This window comes from Lotus japonicus, chromosome 4 (genome assembly GCF_012489685.1).
Source record: "Lotus japonicus ecotype B-129 chromosome 4, LjGifu_v1.2".
NCBI lineage: Eukaryota > Viridiplantae > Streptophyta > Magnoliopsida > Fabales > Fabaceae > Lotus > Lotus japonicus.
The window spans coordinates 36,070,670-36,094,242 of record NC_080044.1 but is presented as its reverse complement, the minus strand read 5'-3'; the positions used below and the strand labels follow the sequence as shown (position 1 = coordinate 36,094,242).

Below are 23,573 nucleotides of genomic sequence, written 5' to 3'. Positions count from 1 at the left end.
TGTTACTAACGTGATTTTTGTTTTTTCTTTTTTTCACTAACGTTTTTGTTTTTGTTTTGTTGTGGTGAAAAAAAAAAGTTAACGGAACATAAGTGTTAGTTTGTGGAGTTTTTACAGTGATGGAAGCTAAACTTGATAAGCTAGAAGCCATACTCGACGAGATACAATTTTTTGTTACACAAATGTTGCTCAAGAGCCATCAACAACAGTTTGAGTCACCTCAATGTTATCCACAAGAGAATTTTGAAAATATTTGGTGTGACCCACCTTGCTATCATCCACAAGGGCAATTCCAGCAGCCTATTTATGCACCACCATACCACACCCGAGCTTTGTCTTTTCCTCGTATACACGGTCTTTGCATATATGACTTTTCTTCTTTGCAATCAGACCGCCTGATTAGAGCAAGTGACTAATTACTTAGGTTGTCCTTGTTTTCCCCAAGTTCCAATGCATATGGAATTCCAGACTAAACAAGTACATCATAAGTTCTTAGTTCTTTGATTGTGCTTGTTTATCTTGAAGTTCAATTCATGTGAAGTTCCAAGATGTAACAAGTAAATCACATTTATGTAGCTCCTGGAAACTAAACAACAAGGATTCTTTAGATATCGTTAATAGACTCTTGGAGGACTCTTGAAAATTGTTATCATTCAAAACAAGATAGACGATGAAGGCGTTTGAACTTAACACCTTGTGTGGCTTGATGTCTTTTCAAAATACCCCTTTGTCAACGTGATATCTGGATGGTCAAAACTAAACGGAAACTCCTGAACTGAATTTACGGCCCGAACATATTTCTTCCGCGCGGTATTGGTTTCACTGCCCCTGCCAAATCCTCCAATTATCGTGTTGCTCGTTCCCGAGGGTGGCCCTAAGCCCTGAGAAGACGTCTTCGCTGCCCTGATAGTTCTTGTGGCCAAAGTATCTCGGTTTTTTCCTGTCTTTAGGGTACTTCCTGGCGATCATTCCGCTTCACAAATCTGCCCAAGTGCCCCGTCTTAATCTGCTTCTCAATCTCATGCTTCAGTGTGTAGCAATCATTTGTGTCATGCACAACTGCACGATGGTATTCACACCATTTATTCATGTTTACATTCCTCGGTGGGCGCTTAGGCATTTCTAGATCACCAATCGTATTAGTATCCATAATTTCACGATAATTGCTCGTCAAGTGGTGTTAAGAACGAGACTCGCTTCTTCCCGTCGCGACGCGTTGTATTGTTGCTCCCAAGGACGAAAGTAATCACATGTTCCGCGTGATTGGTACGGAGCCTGCCGGGATTGCTTCATCGCTTGTGGCGCTTTCCCGTCGTTGCTTCGCAGCTTGTGTCGCAAACCATTCTTGGACGCCCCGACACATACATCAGGCATTGTGTCCTCATCCTTCACCGCAGTAGCTCTAATGCGCGCCATATACTGTTTGAGAGTTTCGCCTTCCCTCTGGCGAATGTTGAGTAAGTCATTGATCGTCACCTTCTAAATTTGATTCGCCGAAAATTGCACCATGAATTTTGATGAAAAATCCCTAAAGTTAGAGACTGACCCTGGCGAGAGAGTGGTGAACCAAGCCATCGTCGTTGACTTGAAAGTAGAGGGAAACATTATGCACTTCACAACATCTGAAGCAACACCAATTACCATCTTTGTGTTGAAGTACAAGAGATGGTCCTTTGGATCTGTATTGCCACTGTAAGAATCCAAAACCAAAGACTTCATATGCTCCAGGATCGCCACGTTCTCAATCGCCGCTGAGAAAGGCCGGAACTCAACCACGTTCTTTGCCTCACGAACACCATCTTCTTGATAAGCATGCTTGTAGCGTAAATAGTCCAACTAAGCTTGCAGATGCTCATTATGGCGGCGTTGAATGTCTCTGTTATTGTGCATCATTCAAGCCCAGTCTTTCTGAATGACCACCAGTGGTGGCGGTGGCACTTCTGGCGCGCGAGTCGGCGACCGCGAAGGAGAAAGCGGTGGGGGTGGTCTTGATGGTTGTGGAATACGTTGACCTGGACCGGAAGAAACAAGATCTGGGTTTACAGAGCCCGGATATTATCTCTCGACACCGAACAAAACTCCCCCCGCCAGATCTGACTACACTAATCGCTGGGGTGGCGAAACACGCCACCCCTCCAGCGAAACCCTACGCTGACGGTGTCGGGTCTTCATGAATGAACAAAAACCAAGCTCAGAGAAGCACTGAACTCAAACATGTGATCTGGGAATCGAGAATTTACCGATCCCCACAAACGACGCCAAAATGTTTTGGAATGAACACTCAAGAAGGGTATAGGCCCAAACCATAGCAGAGCAAGGGTGAGGTAATCACCTAATCCTTTAAATAAAATGCAAAAAGTCCCCTTACAATGGTCATAAAGTCCCCTTTTATAGAGGTTACATAGAGCCCTAATTCTATCACCAAATGGGGCTAGTTGGGCCTTAATACACTCGGCCCAACTCCCTTACATGTGTTAACTGCCCCCGGCGTTCGTCCTAGGGTGTTTCTAATTTCCTAAGTCTTTCCCTCGCCCCTGATGGGTTTCACACTAGTTGCTCTTTACTGTCCCTGAGCGAGTCCCTCTAGGGAATGGGGGTCTCGCCCAATCCATTAACTATTACATTTATACCCTTGAAATTGTTATCATTCAAATTATGATAAACGATATGAATATGCGTTTGAACTTAACACTAAGATCCTCCTTGCTCATCACCCGCTATAAACAGGTAGTTGCAGGTTAATTTAAGTATTTTCAGTAATTATAATATTAATATGACCATTAGTTATACATGATTTAACTATTGCAAATTTTCTTACATAGAGGTCTTATGTGCATGCTGCTAGGACCTACTTTCTCCATCTTGCTGGTGTGACCTTATTCGCCAACAAGAGCCATATCTACATTGGTGTGGTGTAACTAACATCTTTCTAAGACCTAGCTACAGCGGGCACGTGCGCATAGGGAGCCATGGGCCTTGCGTTCCTATATGATCAGCTTGAGGTGGCGTTTTGTAGAGAGACGAGACACATTAGTGGATGCACTTCTCTCCTCCAGGTGCGAATATGCAAGCACTTTCCTTCCAGCATCTTCTTCCGAAAGTAGAGAGAGGGTTACTTACAGGAGCAACCTAGATCGGCATGGTGGACTTGTGGCAAGAAGGGGACTTGCCCTCTTCAAGTCAGGAAAGCGCATTTGGATGACACGGATGTGCACTTTGTCATATGGACGCCTTACGGTGATCATAGAGAGTACGACCCATTCCAACAGGTGTCGCTGTATTTGGGGTACATCTGTGCTTTGTATGTCATTCGGCCTTATCTCCCGGAGAAGGTGGTCCGCTAGTTCGGGTACACCCGGCCAAAACCTAGGACCCCCCCCCTAACCATCGTACCCATCGTGGAAGAGATAGATTATGCATTCTTAGCTCACGCCGCTAGAGTCATCCTGCTCGGTGCTCGGGCCGCTTTTCCTGCAGAGTCGGACAACAGTTATATGGTTTGGTATGATACTCGTTCATCATACCGGACTCTATGCGTGCACAACATGGTGGAGTGGTAAGTTTAAATAGAAACAGCTAAAATCCTTCATCCAACTATGCGCTTTTATTTCTTATTTAACTAACATTCAAATTATGGTCTTTTCAGGATGTCATACCACTAATTGAGGACTGACTCACAGAGGCGCTGGTAGCAGATGACACACCTCTGGATGAGGGACCTTGCCAGTGGATGATCCAGAGGGCCTTGGACTATGTTAGGCAGCGGAACACCTTTACAGTCGTGTACCATAAGAGGTATATGGGAGACGAATCCACTTCCTCCACGAGACCTAGTTCATAATTGTTATTTTCAGACTTTGTATTGCCATTTAGTTCATTTGTGTTGACATTTGGTTACTTTGTTGATTTTCTAGTGTTTTTAATTTTTTTTAGCCATCTTGTTTCCGGGTTTATAACCATTATATTTGATTTCCGGATTTTAAATCCTGAAACTCATGTTTATTGTGTTCCGGATTTTCAATTCTAGGGAGTCTCCAAGATTTAAAACTCAGAAGCTTCAATGGGTGGTTTCTGAGATTTAAATTCTCAGAATGCAGCTCGACAGGGGTTTTGGAGTTACAAATCCCGAAATGTACTAAATTTCAAGGGTATTTTGGATAATCCTCACTTTAAAGTGGGGGTGTTAAACTGGCTGCTTGGGTGCCAAATTTAACACCCCTGCCATTAGTGCGTTTGGGCCTGTTGGGGTTCAAAGGCCCAATTGTATCTGAAACCAATGTGTGTTCCCAGAGAAGGAAGCCAACATGCAAAAAATGTAGTGCAATGTAAAAATCACGCAGGTTTCTTCATCCCAAAAATCAGACCTCCACGCATTTTGTTCCTTCATTCCCACATCAAAATTAACCATTCTTGTGAGAAAATAATCAACGAACGTACATACGAGGTCCAAACCTGAAATGCATCTAGTAAAGCAGTAGTAAGAATGCAAGGTATCACAACTTCAATAACATTACCAACGAAGTTCAAATATATACTAACAGAAAAAATAGAGAAAATCAGTAATCCATTAAGAGAACTCTGAACAAAACGGTATCATAATGGAGTTGTCAGCAAAGTTAACAATTGCACTAGAATGAGGTCAAAGAAGCCAAATAAGCATAAAATTAACATGGAGCAGCTAATAAATTTCATGCTGACTCAACCTAAAATTTCTCCATAAAGATTGTAATCTTTTTTCATGAAACTCAGGCTTTTGAAGCTTGCTTTTCCTTGGCTTTTTGGATTTTCAACACCTTTTTCACAATCTTTTGCTCTTCAACCAAGAAAGCTCGAATGATTCTACATAACCAGAGAGAATATTAAGCAACATACTCCGTCAATTAAGACAATGAAAACTATACAAACTAAACAATAAGAAAGTTGAGTGGAACAAACCTTTCTCTAACAGCTCCTCCAGATAAAACACCACCATATGCACGGTTCACAGTCCTCCTATTTCTGGGTAACCTTGATCTCTTGTATTCTGTAGGCCTCAGATGCGGGATCTGCAATCGTCAAGTATTAATGACCATTGTAGCCTAATAGTAAATCATTCAAAATAAATTTGAAAAAGGCCATAAAAAAGGTTCGAGCAATGCAAAAGCAACAGCTGGAGCACAAAAACGTCCATGCAGCTTAAATATATTTAAATAGAACAATCAATGAGGAAAATTATTCAGGACACCAAACAGGGTAGTCCAAGGCACCAAAAGGCATGCCAATTCACCTCTCAATGTTTTAGGAGTCACATTTTCTAGGTAACAACCATATAACATAACTGTGATGCTGTACAGGGTAAAATAGTCAGAATATAACAACAACCAAATCTTTTCTCACTAGGAGCGGTCAGCTAATTGCTAAATGTCTCACCATTACACGCCCGGACAATCTAAGGAGAGACTATCATTTTTTCTAAAATGGGGCTACTCCAGTTTTTTCTCTAATAATTGTGATCCTAATCCCACTTTTCTATGTATCCACTCTAGCTAACAATAGTAACATTTGCATATCCACGAGGCTCAGGCTACTTTCTAGCTAACTTTTTACAGCCAAACATTCAGTTACATACAACATTGCATATTATATCAATGTACCGTAATATTTTTCTTTGAGTGGTACCTTTCTATACCAAATCACACTCAAAACTTTCCTCCATTTCAAAATCAAGAAGCCTATAGTTAATGTTTTTAAAACAGGTTTATAAATCAAGAAGCGCAACAAAACAGTTTTTATATCACCCTGCATGAAGGACCAAATCACACTCAATATTTTTCTCTAGTGGTACCTTTTTATATTGTTAAACGTTCCTCATTTAAATCCTATAGTTAATGTTTCCCTCCCTCTTGCTTCCCATCATTTTGTATGGAAGATACCAAAATCATGGCACTTGTGTTAAACTTACACTAGGAAATGTGTATCTCTTGTTAAACTTAAATTCCATATACTCTACTTCACTTCTCTTTAAGGTGAAAGTGAAAACTGTGAGGGTCCACCTTTTGTCTCAGTGTCTCTAAATTTACATTTATTTCATCTTTCGACTCCCCTACTAATATGTCATTCACATGACCTGAGGTATCATCTCTTGGATATGTTCAGTAAAGATAAAAAGAACAACGATAAAAAGATAAAGAAAATCTTCAATATACATATATATATACACATCTTGAGTTCTCATGCTATACATGGCCCCTTCATACATATCTATAATTGCTCAAATGTAAACAATCCTGACTTCTTTCTTCTATAAAGCTTTCGACATAACCTATATAGTCTCTAGGTACTCTACCATACACCTTTTTTGAAATCTATAAATAACATGTTAAATATTTTTTATTTCTTAGATATCCCCCCATTAGTCTTCTTAGTAAGTATATAACTTTGAAGGTTGATCTTCGACATAAAACCAAATTGATTTTCTAAGATTTGGGTCTCTCGTTTTAATCTCCTTCAATTACTCTCTTCCAAAGCTTCATAGCATACGTATATCATGAGTTCAATCCTTCTATAATGTGCATATCTTCGAATTTCACCTTTAATTCAAAAATAGGAATTAATTCCCTTTGCTATTCATTCAGCATGCTCTTATACATCTCATTTTCATTGAACAATGTTAATCCATATTGTGTCTTTCTCCCACTCTCTTCCCTACCGCAACAGGTATGTTAGTTCAACTGCCTAACAATTAGTAATCCTTTTAATTTAAATACTCCTTACACCTTGAATTATCTTATTCTTCAACAATAGAAGTAATTTAAATACTCTAGAGGTAATATAGCAAGAGTTCACAGAGACTAAATGTCCTTCATTACAAAAGTTCATGAATATAACCACTCCACTTTTCCTAGAAAAGTTATTCTTTGACCAATACCTCCCCCCCCCCCCCACCACAAAAAAAAATCTATCTCAATTCTCAACTGATTCAGATCTTCTGGTTTTTTCCCTACACTGAACAAGTTTGCGTTCTTTTCCCCTTCTTTAGTTCTTATGATTGGCATAAACCACTGTATATTCTACATTTAGCTCCACTTAGTGCTTTTTTAACATCATGCTTCACAAGAAGCTCAGGGCTTTGTACATCATAATCTTAAATTTTTATGATGAATTTAATGAAAATAAAAGCAAAATAATCACATATTCTATTGCTTCCTTAAGGATTTTCATCCACCTTTATCAACCTTGGCACAAATATATCTGAATAACAAGCATTGGAAATTCTCTCAATGCTGACAAATCATTCAGAGATGAGTATCCAAAAGGTTAACCCACACACCAACAATATTAAGAACTCAACTGCAAAACATAATCAGCACAATCATGCATCCAAACTATCACAAGCATATCTACCATTGATATGCACTCTTCTGGATAGAATAGCCTGCACTAGTTTTATTCAGTAATTGAGGAAGCAAAGGAAGGCAGTAAAGCCTATACAAAAGGAAGGCCCTAACAAACTAGGCAGCATATAGTTATTTTCAAAAAGATTGTCTCGCCTCATTATTAACTCCAAAATTGCATGATTCAGTTCATTATTAATCAGTACTTTTAACATGTGTGCTTAGGAAATAGATCACTAGCAAGCATAAAATCAGCTTAACTGGTTCTTCCATCCTTATTCACAATCATCTCTATATGATCATACCATAGCCGGAACAAAACAACTTAAACTTTCCAATGAAACATTCAATCTTTCACATCTCCAAAAACCCAATTTAGACTCTTGCAGTAAGAACAAACAAAAATCAACTTTCCAAAAGATTACGAAAATAAATCCAGAAGAAAAAAGGGCATACCCCCTGAATCCTCTTTCCAGTGACAGGGCACTTGGGTCCACTGGCCCTCTTCTTGGTGGTCTGGTAAACGAGCTTCCCACCTACATTTTCAAACGCGAAGTGAAATTTGCCAATTAGAATCTACACAACTCTCGACGACGATGCGTGGAAGTGTGAAGAGAGTTTACCGGGGGTTTTGACGACCCTGTGCTGGTTGGATTTGGTGGCATAGCTGTGCCGCTTGCGATAGGTGAGGCGTTGCACCATCTTTTCCCTCCGACAAAGTCTAGGGTTTTGCAGAGAACGAACACGGTTAAATCCACCTGAGGTATAAATGGAGGGTTTCAGCTTGCCCTAAATCAAACGGCTGTAACGACATCATCATCCCCAATCTCTGCGATTAGATTGGACGGTCACAATTTGACACGTCATAGTCAATTCATCAATATTCTCTGTGTGTAGTAATTTCATAATGTTTTAGACTTTTAGGTATCATTTAGGCCTACCTCTTAAAAACTAGGGTTACTCCCTGTGTTTCCCTGTGTTTGTAAAAGCGTTTGATTTTGGTCCCTCAGTCAAAAAACCGCCAGTAACTGTATTATAAACCGCCAGTAATTGTCAAAAAAAACTGTCACTAAACGTCATTTTTTGGTTAAGGGATTAAAATCAAACCCTTTTACAAACATAGGGATTAATATGACCTTTAATCCTAAAAACTACTTTAAGGCTATGTTTGGTATGTCATTTCAGCTAGCTTCTAGCTTATTTGACTAGCTTAAAGCTTATTTGACTAGCTTAAAAGCTTTATTAAAGTGTTTGGTGAAAGAGCTTATTTCAGTAGCTTAAAGCTTTAAGCTATCTCATGTAGCTTAAAGCTTAAATCTTATTGCTTATAAAATATATTCTCATTTTTATCCTTATTATTTTATTAAAATTTCACCTTTAGCCTTATATGTTTTTTGCTAAATCTATTTACTTATTATCACACTTGTCTCATATGCACACCGTTCCCACACACAAATAATTACTACTTTAGAATAAAACAAATTATTTTATATTACAAATTACTCATTATTTTTTTTATATTTAATTTAATAAAAATACATAAAATTAAATAAGTTAAAATTATATCATATTTTAAAGATGATAAATAACTTGAGTGAAATTAAAATATTTATAATAATTTTAATATTAATATCATATAGGGTATTAATGTGAAAAAAAGTAATGTTAAATATAAAAAGAATTATACAAGTATGTCCTTTTATGTCATTTTACAATTTCAGCTTATTCAACAACTAGTTTTACCAAACAATTTTGTTCCAATTACGTAGTTTTTCAGCTTTCAGCTAGTTTATCAGCTTTCAGCTTTCAGCTAACTTTTCAACTAGGCGTGCCAAACATAACCTAAGTTTGATCATCAATTTCTATTTTTAATAGCTTAAAAACTACTTTAGTTTAAAAGCTATTTGTCAATTCACAACAATGGGTGAACTTGACTGAAGTCGGAAAAGTAACACAAGAAATGGGGATTTAAATTTTGTTCAATAAATCTTGATTTTTCAAATGATTATAGGTTTTTTAAAACGTTTTCGCAATCGTTTGATGCAGCGGATATAAAGTAAATAAAAAAATAGGCAATAAGCACATAACGATATATCTTGGTTCACCCACAAACGACGGAGCTACGTCCAGTCCTTGGCTTAACCAAGATTTTCAGTAAACAAGTATTAAGGACTTCTCATTCAACTAGTATTAGACAGGACTCCTCACAACCAAGTATTAGACAAGACTTCTATTCTAGTGAGTTTAATTGTTGCAAACCCAAAACTGCAAAGAGATTAAGAACAATGAAACAGTAAAATGGATTGTTTATTTATTTGACTTTGGAATCGTTTACAGAGAAGGAATGACTATCCTTGACTGACTAGAGCTAGGCTCCTATTGCTTCCTACTCATATCTAAACCTCAAATAATCCAGAATAATCTCTCAACTTCTCTCTACATTCCTTATATCATGGAATGGATACAATCCCTCTCTATTACCAGCCGTTGACTTTTACCTGTAACATACCACCAACCAGGTAACGACCTCATAGGAAATACGAAACCCTAGAAAGTCGGAATAGGCAAATACGCACTAACAATCTAACTATACTATATAATATATATAATATGTGTGTGTATGCATGTATGTGTGAATATTTTACTATATTGCTTGTTTGCATGTAAACCGAGACATCGGGTCAATCGACTTAAAATCGACCCGACAATAAAAGTACCAAAGACATGGTCACAATAACCCCAAAAAGAGGATGAATTCGAGATAGAGGTAGGATAGGCTAAATAGATGATCTGATCACATCTCTTGACAATGATAAATGCATTGTCTCAGAGTGATCGAAACCCGAACCAAGCTAAAAGAGTGATACTTTAAACACTCTAAAGAGATGATATTGAACCTTGAGAGGGGAAATACACTCTAATTTAGCACTAACAAACCTGAACCAGTATAATATTGCATCAGTTTTGTCCCGACATGGAAAATAATAAAGAAATCGACCAGTCGGAACCCTAGGATTTGTGTGCCGCTGACTCAAGCATGCAATCAGCCATGACACCCTTCCTTCATCACCTCTGATGGCTTCTGAAGCTTTCCAAACTCATCCCACGCAACCAGAAGCCCTAGGTTAATCACCATGCATGAAAACCTATTGGTGGTGCAACCTTGAAAATGCTTAAGCTTGGATTAGCCATTTAATCACTTTTCAGCCTATATAAGGAGTACCATTCGACTCCACGCGACCACAACATCACACTAAGCCCCTTGAAACCCTCAGAGAGTGCCCAGAGAGCTTGACAGAAAAGAAAAACCGAGAGGAAGTTCAGAAACTTCTTCTCTTCGAATCTCTCAAACCAGAGAGAGTTAGACCCTGATTCTTGTCCCATTGTGTTTCTGGAGAGGAGAGGAAGAGGACTGACTATTCGTGGTCAAGTTTTGGTCGAGAAACGAAGCTTTCACCATCTCCGGCGAAGCTTCGGCGATCCCTCAACCTGTAACGCGCCTTTTCTCTCATCACCGAGCACTTCAGCCACACCCACGAGTACCATTCAACTCCCCACGACCTGTAGATCAAGTTCCAGTACCCGGAGTAGCACGGCGGTGACAATCTAGGATCCTCCGATCGTCTTCTCCGGCGAGTTCTGCAACTTCCGGCGAGGTAGCTTCTGAAACTCGCCAATTTTAGCTTGTTTTCGATCCAAATTGATCCCCTGAGCATGTTAGGACATAGATAGGAAGCTTTAGACTAGTTTAGAGCCATGAATCGTTAGGAATCAATGAGAACCGATCCAAGGTCTTTGGAGCTCGAAGAAGCTATCGGGTTGAGCTTCTGAGAGTGAATTGGCCTGCAAACTGGATTAGTTTATGCTTCTGGAACGTCATAGGAGCTTTTAGGATAGTTAATTGTAGTGTTAGAGCCCTTAAGAGGAAAGCCCCAATTTCACCTTGTAGGCAGCCTCTGAAATCGTGAATTGGCACTGTTAGAGTGTCCAGAAGTTGAAATTGATGATTCCATTGAACTCAGAAGGTAGAAAACTATAGGAATAGACTATTAGATGTTAACATTAGGCTCAGTTTATAGATTTATTAGTTTGCAAGTAGACTTGGAATTAAGTGCTTAAAATAAGTGATTCTGAACCTGAATTTAAGCTGAGAACAGTAAAATGAGCTTAATAGAACCTGAAACCAGTAGAATAATAACCAGGTAAGGACTTAGGAGTTGTAACTTAATCATAGAATTAATTTACATAATATGGCTTAAGTAATTAGAAATAATTAAGTAGAAATATTTTAGCTTAAGTTAGATTATTAGATTAATGACTTAGAAATAATGAAATCAGATTATGAGGATGTATAGGACATGAGGACAGAAATGGTAACATGGAAAGAATTATAGGAATTAGCTATTAGAAAATGAAATTAGTTTGCATAATATAACTAGATGATTAAGTTGTTGTTTTTAAATTAGTAATTAACCTAAGTGGATGATTTAGTGACTTAAAACTAATTAGGTCAGATTAATGGACATGCAAAATATAGGTTACACCCTAGTTAGTTGAGATCAAGGCTAAGTTAGAATGACGCTAGTTTAATAGCAAAAAGGAATAATAATAATAATAATAATAATAATAATAATAATAATAATAATAATAATAATAATAATAATAATAATAGTAACGAACGATTTAATGCCTCGATTAGCTTATCTTGACCCAAGCATAATCAATGATGCAGAGGGAGCTATCTCAGACACACACGATCCTCTATTGGTAAAGGTTAAAGGTAAGGGGGGGTTATACAAGACCTTGTCTTGGTACACAACTCATAAGTTGAACGTTATTACGGTAGAAAGCATATTATTACTTGCTTATATGTTATTGGATGCATGATTGGATGCTGTGCTTGAAGAGTGAATGTTGGATGAATTATTGTGCTGAATTGTTGTGACTGTGATGATGTGATCCATGATGGAAGTGATGCACAGTAGAAAGGGATGATAGTACACTATGGGATATAGTGGTACTTAGGATTATAAGTGACATGGTATTAGGATTGTTCCTGATACGCTAAGCATCTGAGGTAGTGGGAAGAGGGAAAAGATAATCCCCGATTTAATGTGTTATTGATACTTGCTTTTGAAAATTAAACCACCTATAACACCTTAGGATTAACCGTAGGATAGGTAGAATAATAAAATGAATAATGATAGTAGAATAAGTAAGTGAGCCCTTTTCTCTAAGCAATTAAAAGTACATAACCATTAACGGCGGATTAGAACTCCCGCTTGTATTCCTAGAACTACTTGATGTTATCAAAGATCTCACCTCTATAATTACTATGGTGTACTTACTTTAAGTAAGGCAGCAGATGCTTGTTTCTAATTTATTAGAAACTTAATGGAAGTATAAGGGGGAGATGATTGATATTTGAAAATACACTTATGGAGCAATAAGGAGTAGGAAAGTATTGTCACTACCACTAAGAGAGTGGGAATACAGAGACGCCAAAGGTGGTCATGTTCAGAGATGAATTGACCCGGGATTTACGAGGCAGTACACCTCTCATGTCTGTCTCGGCAGGACCCCTGAGGTCGGGATTGGCATGATGTTTAAGGCAAAGAGTTGCGTTGTGTACTTCTGTCTGTGAGCTACTGAGCGATCATTGTCCGGTAAAGAGTGGACTGTAAGGAGTGTCCATGTTCCCGAGACGACTTTCCGAAGATAACGAAGCAGTAGCTTCGGGCCCTTAAATTATACTCATCACATGATAAATAAAATAATAAAAAGGTTGGCGATGAACTCACCATTTCCTACGAAGTAGTGAGAGAAGTCAATTCGAAGGATGGAGGAATAAGGTTGATTTAGCCATATTGCATTATTACTTGTGTTTGTTAACATGTGTGTGACTAATGATATGTTGGCTTATGTTTTAACGCTTATCTTATCTGATGTGTATTATTGTGCAAGTCGCGTATTACTCACCCTTGCACTTATTTTTATAAAAGCAGATAACAGGTGTGACAATGAGCTTCACTCCAGTCCTCGCGATCCATGCTGATTTCCCGTCCCGTGCTGGCTGGCATGTTGACCCAGTTACCGGATACTGCTTTTATCAGGGACTCACAATTTTGTGGTGCAGGGATCCAGGAGCAGGACGCATCGGTTTCCCAGTGACACTCCCGATGGTGTTCTCATTCTTCCTGCCGACCCACGCTGAGCACGTAGGTCCGCGGAGTCCAGGCAGTCCACAGGTGCCATATCCACAGGCAGGCGAGCCTATGGAGACCGGAGAGCCTATCCCAGCAGTACCAGTCACCGTGGTGAGCCCACCGGGATCCCCAGATCAGAGAGTTCCGCAGACCCAGGAGTCTATGGGATCTCCTCCACCCCGGAGGAACTTGTCTTGCTTTCGGGTCACAGCCCACAAGCGAGTGAGATCCCCTAGATTCTCCCGAGATGCCAGGATTTACCGTCGCAGATTTCGGAGAGGCGAGGCGTCCGGAGTCAGGGAGTCAGAGTAGGGTCCGACAGCAGAGCCAGGGTCAGTGCCAGCAGCCAGCGGGGGAGTCAGTGAGGAGGATCCGGAGGAGGAAGATCCGAGGGGATGAAGCCATATGGTCCGAGTTTCTGATGATGATGATGATGATGATGATTTATGTTTCTGTTTCTGTATTCTGATTACCTGTACCAGACTATGTGTTTGAGGGCACTATGTCCTCTTTATGTGTTGTCTTCTTATCTGTAGACTTATGCGGTGGATCCGTCCACCAACTATGCATGCTATGTATGATTTGTGTGGTTTATATCGTAGTCTTAAGTTAGGAGGTCGAAATTCCTAGGGATGTTAAGGGATACGCTCGAGTTTTCTTTACTCTTGCGATCCCGACCTAATGAGGAAACCTTAAGTAGAAAAAAAAATTTCATTATTTCACGTAGCATGCTCACTCCTGAGTGATGGAGTTAGGGAGAACTCGTCACTTAAGGAAGGGGACGCCACATTACCCTTTTGCCCCTTCTGGAATAAACCTTCCATGACTTGGGCCCTGCAGTGTTGTGATGAATTAATATATCATTTGGGCCTTCGGTTGGACCATGGGTCCTATCAACACCCGGTTCTGGAAGTGCAGCCTTGTCCCCAAGGTTGTATGAAGGAAACTGACTTTTGATAGTACTTTCATCTTCCTAAGTGGCTTCATCAGTTGTCTTTCCCTTCCACTGAATTAGAACTTGTTGCTTGGTTTCTCCTTGAAGTTGCACCATGCGCTGAGCCAAGACAACAATTGGTTCAATGGTGTCAGCTTCTTCCCCATCCAGTTGATCAGGCAATTCGTGTTCTTTGCCATATGTGTCCACTGCCTTTTTGAGAAGGGAAGCATGAAACACAGGGTGTATGCGAGAACCTTCAGGAAGCTTCAAGCGATAAGCTACTGCGCCGACATGAGCCACAATTGGATATGGTCCATAATAGCGAGCAACAAGTTTAGGATGAACTCGGGTTACTATCGATTGTTGACGGTGAGCTCTTAATAATTTCACAAAGACCCACTCACCAACAGAGAAAGACTTCTCCACGCGTTTGGCGTCAGCTTGAGTCTTCATTCTCTCCTGAGCTCACAGCAATTGCTCTTTCAGCTAGCGAAGTGCCTCGTCGCGATCCTGTAATTCCCGTTTGTTCTGTCCTAAGGTAAGCTTACGTGAAAAGAGGAATGAAAAGCAAACCCTAGCAGAGCACAAAAGTAGTAAAGATGTAATAGAAAGGGAATATTCTCATTAATTGTTCAAAAGTCTACAGTACAAGGTGATGACCTTCCCTTTTATAGAGGGTTGGTCATGATATGGACTTTTCCTATATTTGGGCCTGACAACTAGGGCCCAAATCCCTATGCATATAAGACAAATCCAAAGGAATCTTCCAGCTGGCTTGTGGGTCCGCCTGAAAGGGAGGGCGGGAATCCTCAGTATTTCACCCGTTCCCGCCATGTCTTCCTTCGCCTGGCTGACTCCTTGTTTTGGGCAAGCATAGAAGTCTTTATGCTTCGCCCAGTCCACATGCCCCCAAGACATGAGGCTCAGGTTGAGTCGAAATGTCTTCAATATGCTATTTTTCGCCTACCTTCACTTTTCACTGAGCGAATTTTAGTGGAGTTATTTATAAATGTTGGTTGTTCTTTACTTCCCCTTTCGCTTTCGTTATTATTCGCCATTCTTCGTAGTTGTTGATACGTCGCCACTTTATGTTTTGTTGTTACACCGCCACTTTATGTTTTGTTGTTACACCGCCACTTTTATAGCGTTATGTTGCCATTGTCATAACCGTCCATCACGTCTTTTCAACTGACACACGTAATCCTTGTTTTCCGGGATTTCGTCATCATTTGTCATGAATGCAATTTCCGTTTGTGCGTCTCGAGGAGTTATGCCTTTTCACCTCACCTTTTTGAATTTCAAATCCCACGACTCTTCGTTACCTATCCCATTCGTTCTCTCTCCTCTTTTTCCCCTATAAAACTCCTTTTAACCTTTCCTTTCTTCACTTTCTGGAATCCTCCTTTTTTACTCTCTGAAACTTTTCTGAAATTCTCTCACTTTTTCCTCTTTGAACTCCGGTGAGTCCTTCGTTTACTCCGGCCGTAGTCATTGCGCGGTGTTCCCCTTTAGCCGACGTCCTCCTTTCTCAAACTCTCATTTCTTCCTCCGGTGAGTTCTTTACATCCTTTCTTCTCTTTATTTTCTTTCACTTTCTTGACATTGTTCATCTTCTTCCTTTAATTTTTATGAAACTACCCAGCATGTCATTGCATAGTGTTAGTGTTTCCTCCTTAGAACTTTCGTCACCTTCAACGGAGGGGGAAATTTCTGCCCCCTCTGTTATTGAAATCCAATCCTCGCCTTCCATTCACGAGGATTCCGGCCCGGCCGGTTCTGTTGACTCTATCCTTTCCTCCAATGGGGATCTATCTTCGCCCGAATGGCGTATAAACGTACATTTGGTTGAAGATAAATGTCTGTGGCGTTCCATCTGGGGTAGTATTGGAAGTATTAATTCGCTTCGAATATCTACTCAAGGGTTTACAAAGGTAAATCCCGCCACTTCTCATAACGAAGACCTTCAACTAAACGTTCTTCCATGCGACGAGGATGACTGTGTTATTTTACGCAAAGAACCATCAGATGAATCGCCCGACTTCTTCTTTGTTTATGGTTATTTTTTCACTGACTTGAACATAAAACTTCCTTTTTCGCCTTTCATATGTCACGTTCTATCCTTTTTGAATGTGGCGCCTTGCCAACTCCAGCCCAACGCCTGGGGTTTTATCCGTTGCTTTGAAATCTTATGTGAACATCTGAGCTTTACGCCCACCTACCCTTTGTTCTTTCTTTTTTATAAGTTTGTTACTAAGAAACCCACTTCCGTGAAGTGGGTCCCTCTTTTAGCCCGCAAGAAAATGAGTCGGTTTACCGCCCTCAAGAGCCATTACAAAGTATGGCAGAAAAATACTTTAAAATTGTTGAATCGCCTGAAATAAAGAATTTGTTCCGAGATTCCAACAATTCTCCCCTCTTTCCCTTTTATTGGACGAAAAACCCTCGCCGAAAAATCTCTGTTTCATATGACGCCTTAGACGATTCCGAGCGAGGGGTCGCCGACTATCTTCGTTCATTGCCAGTTGTCTCCGGCCATGAGTTGATTGAGGCGGCGAAAACTGGCACTTTAAATCAATTCTTTAGTAAGTTGATAATCTTCACATAACTTGCTTTTTTATTCATGCCTCACTTCTAACTGATACTTTCCTGTGTAGCTACAATGGGTAAAGGCATGGTCGACGCCAACCCGTTGAAGATGAAAGAGTACCTCGCCCAATCTGCTGAAGCGGCGAGAGAAAGAGCTGCAGAGGCTGAGCAGAAGAAAAAGCTTGAAGGTACTTCAGATTCTGACAACCTCAGGGATCCTAAGCGCCAAAAAACTTCAGGCGCCACTGAAAGAACTGCTGGTGGTAAACCCCTACACCAGACTACTCTCAATCTATCCGGTTTAGCTTCCAAAAGTAAACCGATAGAGAAAAAGAAGGGACATGACAATGTCCCGCCACCCCGAGAAGATCCAAATATGATGATTAACCGCCCGCCAACTCCATTTGGTCATGCTGGCTCTAGTTCAGCCATTGGAGGCGAGGCTCCCCCTTCCTTGCTAAGCTTGTCCGATCCTCACTTCAACGGCTTGGACTTCATGAATCGAACCTTTGACAACCGGATCCACAAGGACGTTTCTGGTCAAGGCCCCCCCAATATTGCTTCCCTGGCCATTCACCATGCTCTTTCTACCGCCAGCACCGTGGCAGGTATGGCCCACTATGTGAAGGACTTGCATGCGGCCAAGAATCGTCTTGAGAAGAAGGCGACTGACTATAAGGCTGCGTATGAGCGAGCGAAAGTCGACGCTGAAACCGCCAACAAGCATCTGAAGTCTGCTGAGGAGAAATGTGCTAAGTTAACTGAAGTCTTGGCGACTTCTGACCTGCTCCTTCAAAAGACTAAATCTCTGAAGGAAGCCATCAATGTCAAGCACACTGCTGTTCAGGCTAAGTGCCAAAAGATGGAAAAGAAATATGAACGCCTGAATGCCTCCATTTTAGGGCGTGCATCCCTTCAATTTGCTCAAGGCTTTCTGGCGGCCAAAGAGCAAATCAGTGTTGTTGAACCAGGCTTCGACCTTTCCCGTATCGGGTTTTTGAAGGAGATCAAGGATGGTCAGGTGGTCGGCGATGATGATGTTGACATTGACCTCCTTCCTCAATTCAACTCTGAAAGTGAGTCTGAGGAAAGAAATGGCGAAGATGGTAATGGCGAGGACAAGAATGAGGATAAAGGGGAGAAGGACCCACAAACTGCCGCAAGCCAAGACAACAACGCCAACAATGAGAACCTGGCTTGAATTTGTTTGTTGTTTTATTTTGTTTAAGTCAAGATTTGCTTTGGGCTTTGCCCTTTTGTTTGTTGCTGTCTAAGACATGTATGGGCCACGCCCCTTTCTATCTTTAATGAAGTTCTTTTGAGTTTAACTGTTGTTACCTTGAAGTTGCCGTTTACTGAATTTTGTTAACGTTTAGGTTTATATACCTTTGCCGATTTTTCGACGAGGCTTGGTTTCTAGTGGCCACTAGAATTGCCAAGGCTTTTGATATTTGATGGCGATACTTTCTTATTCCGAAAGGATTATTCGCGGTATTTTATACCTTGACACGACTTGCGCCGCATAAACTCGTAATATAAATCAAAAAATAAACAATTTCTTGAAATGATTTTTTCATTACTTTCCATACATGGGAGCAATTGTCCCTTCATTCTTTACATATGCCGCCTCATTAAAAACCTTTCCAAAGAAAGGGAAAAAGAGTGCGGCTTCATTCATTTTTGTTGTTCCCCTTAGCTAAAATACTGCTTCAAATGTGAGGCGTTCCATGTTCGTGGAATCTTTTGACCATTAAGTTGTTCCAATTTATAAGCTCCTCCTCCAACATCACCAATTATCCTGTAAGGCCCGCCCCAATTGGGCGAAAGTTTGTTATGCTTGTTGGGTATAGTATTCTTTCGAAGCACTAAGTCTCCTACCCTCATAGTTCTTGGAACCACTTTCGTTGCGAATTTCCTTGCAACCTTCACCTTTCCCGCCTCATTCCTTAAGTGTGCCTCTCGTTGTTCCTCAGGCAGCATGATTAGATTGGCTATCAAATTTCCCCCATTGTCGTCCTCATTAAACCGAGTTACTCGCCAACTTTGGTTTTCAATTTCCACAGGGAGCATGGCATCAGTTCCATAAGTTAGGCGATATGGGGTTTCCTTCGTGCTTGTCTGTTCAGTTGTGTTATATGCCCATAGGACGCCTGGTAGCTCCTCCGCCCAAAGACCTTTCGCCTCGTCCAATTTCTTCTTAAAGCCTTTCAGAATAACCTTGTTGGCTGATTCGGCCTGTCCATTAGTCTGTGGATGTTCTACTGATGCAAATCGCATTTCAATTCCCATCTCCGCACAAAATTCCCTGGTAACATTACTTGTAAATTGAGTCCCATTGTCCATTACCAAAGCCATGAGGACCCCAAACCTGCACACAATTCGTCGCCACAGAAAATTCCTGACCTTGGCGGCTGTAATAGTCGCCACTGCTTCCGCTTCTATCCATTTGGTGAAATAATCGACTGCCACAATGATGTACTTCATTTGTGCCTTTGCTACTGGGAATGGTCCTAAAATTTCAGTCCCCCACATAGCGAATGGCCAAGGTGCCATCATGGTTGTTAACTCTTCAGGCGGGGCCTAATGTAAGTCAGAAAAGACTTGGCACTTTTCACACTTCTTGACATATTCCAGACAGTCCTTCTTCATCGTCGGCCAGTAAAATCCTGCCCTCAACACCTTTACTGCCAATGATCGCCCACCGATATGACTGGAGCATACTCCTTCATGAACTTCCGCCATTATTCCTAGGGCATCTCTTGTGTCAACACATTTGAGCATAGGAGACATAATTCCCCGCCGATATAACTCACCGTCTACCAGTGTATAAAAAATGGCCTCCCTACGTTTTGCTCTTGTGTTCAGATCGTCATCCTTTGGAGGATTTTTAAGGAAAATCTTGATTGACTCCATCCACGAAGGCTCGCCTTCAATCACTGACTTCACTGCTTTTAACTTAACTTCGACCAAGTCAATACTGGGGCGAGGAAGGGTTTCTTGGATGACTGTTTGATAATTGCCCAATCGCCCCGTACTAGCCAATTTTGCTAGCACGTCAGCCCTCTCATTTTGACTTCTTGGAACATGCTCTATCCTGATGTTTTTTATCTCCATCATTAATCTATGTACCACTTCCAAGTATTTAGAAAGTTGTGAATCCTTCACTTGGTACTCGCCTTTTACCTGCTTAACAACCAGCTGCGAATCACCTTTGATGAACAATTTCTGGACGCCTAATTCGATGGCGAGCCTTAAGCCGGCGATTAATGCCTCGTATTCTGATTGGTTGTTGCTCGCCTTAAACTCGAATTTCAGAGATTGCTCGATGACCATCTTATCCGGGCTTTCGATAGTTATCCCAGCCCCACTTCCCGTGTCATTGGATGATCCATCAACAGACAGGACCCACTCTCCCTGAGTTTTCTCGCCTTCTGTGGGTGTTAATTCCGCCACAAAGTCGATCAAACTTTGGATTGTAACTTGGCCCCTTGGCTCATACTGTATATCATATTCTGACAACTCGACTGACCAGCTGACCAACCGCCCTGACAAATCGGGTTTCTGGAGTACCTGCCTTAAGGGAACATCGGTTTTAAGTCTGATTTGGAAACTTTGGAAGTATGGCCTAAGGCGCCTCGCTGTTTTTAGAATTGCCAAAGCCGCCTTTTCAATTTTTTGGTATCGCAATTCCGCTCCTTGCAAAGTATGGCTCACAAAATATATAACCTTCTGCTTTTTTCCTTCTTCCTGAAGCAACACCGTACTTACCGCCTTATCGGTGACTGCCAAATAGAGCGTCAAAGGAACGCCTGGCGCGGGCTTGGATAGTACCGGTAGCGTTGCTAATGATTCTTTCAATTTGATAAAAGCTTGTTCACATGCCTCGGTCCATTGAAACTTCGAGTTCTTTTTCAAACAAGTGAAGAACGGAGCCACTGTGTCTCCCGCCATTGGCAAAAAACGTGCTAAGGCAGCCATGCGTCCTGTTAAACGTTGTACTTCCTTGACACTTGTTGGGCTTTTCATTTCCAAGATCGCCTTGCCCTTATCTGGATTTACTTCTATCCCCCTTGATGTTAACATGAATCCCAGAAAATTTCCCCCTTGAATCCCAAATGAACATTTCTCGGGATTTAACTTCATTCGATATTTTCTTAGTTGGGCAAATGCTTCCTTAAGATCCTCGCCATGGTCACCAGCCCTGGCGGACTTAACGATCATGTCATCCACATATACCTCCATATTCATGCCAACTTGGCTTGAAAAAATTTTATCCATGAGACGTTGGTATGTAGCTCCCGCATTTTTCAAACCAAAAGGCATGGTTTTGTAACAATAATTCACCTGATTAGTCATGAATGTTGTACTTTCCTCGTCTGAAGGATGCATCATGATTTGATTATACCCAGAGTATGCATCCATGAGACTTAAAAGTTCATTTCCGGAAGCTCCATCTACCAACTTATCAACATTGGGAAGAGGATACGAATCTTTGGGACACACTTTGTTCAAACTTGTGTAATCCGTGCACATTCTCCATTTCCCATTGGCCTTCTTGACCATCACTACATTGGCGAGCCAAGTTGGGTACTGCACCTCTCGAATGAATCGAGCCTTGATTAATTTCTCAGTTTCTACATGCACTGCCTTGTTCTTTTCATCACTCATTCTTCGCCTTGGCTGTATGACTGGTGTCGCCCCTGGCCGTATGGCCAGTTTATGAGTGATCACATTGGGGTCAATCCCTGGTACATCATTAATTGTCCATGCAAAGAGATCCAAATTATCGCCCAAAAGGGTGATCAATCTTTCCTCCTGCTCTTTTGTTAAACTGCTGCCAATCTTTAAAACCTTATCCTTGATTTGCGCCGGTTTGGTTTCTTCCAAAGGTTGTGGGCGGAAATCATCAGCATCGTCCCTTGGGTCTAAACTAAACCCCTTCTCGTGGAAAAATTTCTGTGATACGGTGGCTTTCCTTGGCGGCCTTTCGCCCATAGAGCGCCACACTTCTTAGGTAACATTCTCTTGCTGCGTTCTGATCTACGCGTAGGACCCCGACCTTCCCATTGCAGGTTGGATATTTGACAGTTAAATGAGCGGTTGAAATGACAGCGCATAACTTGTTAAGGGTGTCCCGCCCCAAAAGTACATTGTAATTGGCTCTACACGCCAATACTAGATACTTCACTTGAAATTTCTTGACAAACTCTCCTTCACCAAAAGCTGTTAGCATTTCCACGTATCCCCGCACATTGACACGGTCCCCTGTAAATCCCACCAGGGTTCCTTTATATGGTTTCAAGTCTGACTCCTTTAACCCCAGGCGATCAAAGGCATCTCCATAAATGATGTCCGCCGAAGATCCCTGATCTAAAAACACTTTTTTCGTCATGTAATTGTTAACCCTGATTGTTACTACAATCGGGTCATTGTCATGAGGAATAACATGTGCAAAATCTTGAGGGGTGAATATAATGGGGGAGTGATTCAACCAACATTCGCCCTCGTATGCCTCATGCACGGAATGTACTGCAGCCACATAACGCTTTCTGGCCTTGCTAGAAATCGCGCCCCCTCCAAATCCTCCTGCAATGGATGAGCATTCCCCAACAGGATCGCCCAACTCTTCAACTATCTCCTTTCCTTTTCCTTTGTCCCCTTGAGTTACCTTAGTGGCCTCTGGTGTTGCTGCCTCTTTAACAAAATTTGCCAGATGGCCAGCCTTGATCAGCCGATCAATCTCCCGCCGCAAGTTCCAACAATTATCTGTGGTGTGCCCCAACGTTTTGTGGTACTCACACCATCTGTTTGTATCCACATTAGTTGGTGGTCGCCGAGGTGGCGGTGGATATTGCACAACATTTGTCTGTCCAACTGCTTTCAAGATGGTGCTTAGGGGAGCATTCAACTTAGTAAGTGGGATTGGAGTTGGCGAGGCACCATGTTGACCAGCCGAGGCTGTAGTGGTACCTTGGGGATTTCTGTGCCATGTATTTTGGAATCCGGGTTTGGAGTTTTGATATGGTCCAGGCCTTGGCATATGCGGAGTTTGAGCTATCCTTGTTTCCTTTCCAGCCTTGGGTTTCTCCTGCGGAACACCGCCAGGTTGGGCATGTTTTCGCCCCTCCTCCCTCTCTTGCTTTTTCTGATCATCTTGCTCAATTAGGATGAATTCCTGAACGCGAGCGCGAAGATCCATCATGTCCCTCGCTGGTCGCCTTGTTAAATCTCGATTCAAATCCCCCGCCCTAAGCCATTTTTGAAAGACGCCAGGCGTACATCCGGGTTATCCTCCTCCAGTTGAACAACCATCTTACTGAAGCGCGCCATGTAGGTCTTTAGCTTCTCCCTTGGCTGCTGATGTATGCTGATGAGATCAAACATAGTTGCTTTTGTAGTTTTGTTGGCGGAGAATTGGGTTAAGAATTTAGTAGACAGATCCGTACAATTGTCAATGGAGAATGGCGGTTG

The 23,573-nt window shown here is 41.4% G+C and overlaps 1 protein-coding gene across 1 annotated transcript; it reads right to left on the bottom strand.

Annotated features, from left to right (window-relative positions):
- Positions 1 to 4,491: 4,491 nt before the first annotated feature.
- LOC130714605 (60S ribosomal protein L34-like) lies at positions 4,492 to 8,155 on the bottom strand. The gene is made up of 4 exons (XM_057564510.1): positions 7,997 to 8,155; positions 7,830 to 7,909; positions 4,936 to 5,045; positions 4,492 to 4,839 (listed from the first exon to the last, which is right to left on the bottom strand). The coding sequence occupies exons 1-4, from the start codon at positions 8,073 to 8,075 to the stop codon at positions 4,746 to 4,748; spliced, it is 363 nt and encodes a 120-aa protein (XP_057420493.1). The 5' UTR covers positions 8,076 to 8,155; the 3' UTR covers positions 4,492 to 4,745.
- Between the last annotated feature and the right edge of the window lie 15,418 nt (positions 8,156 to 23,573).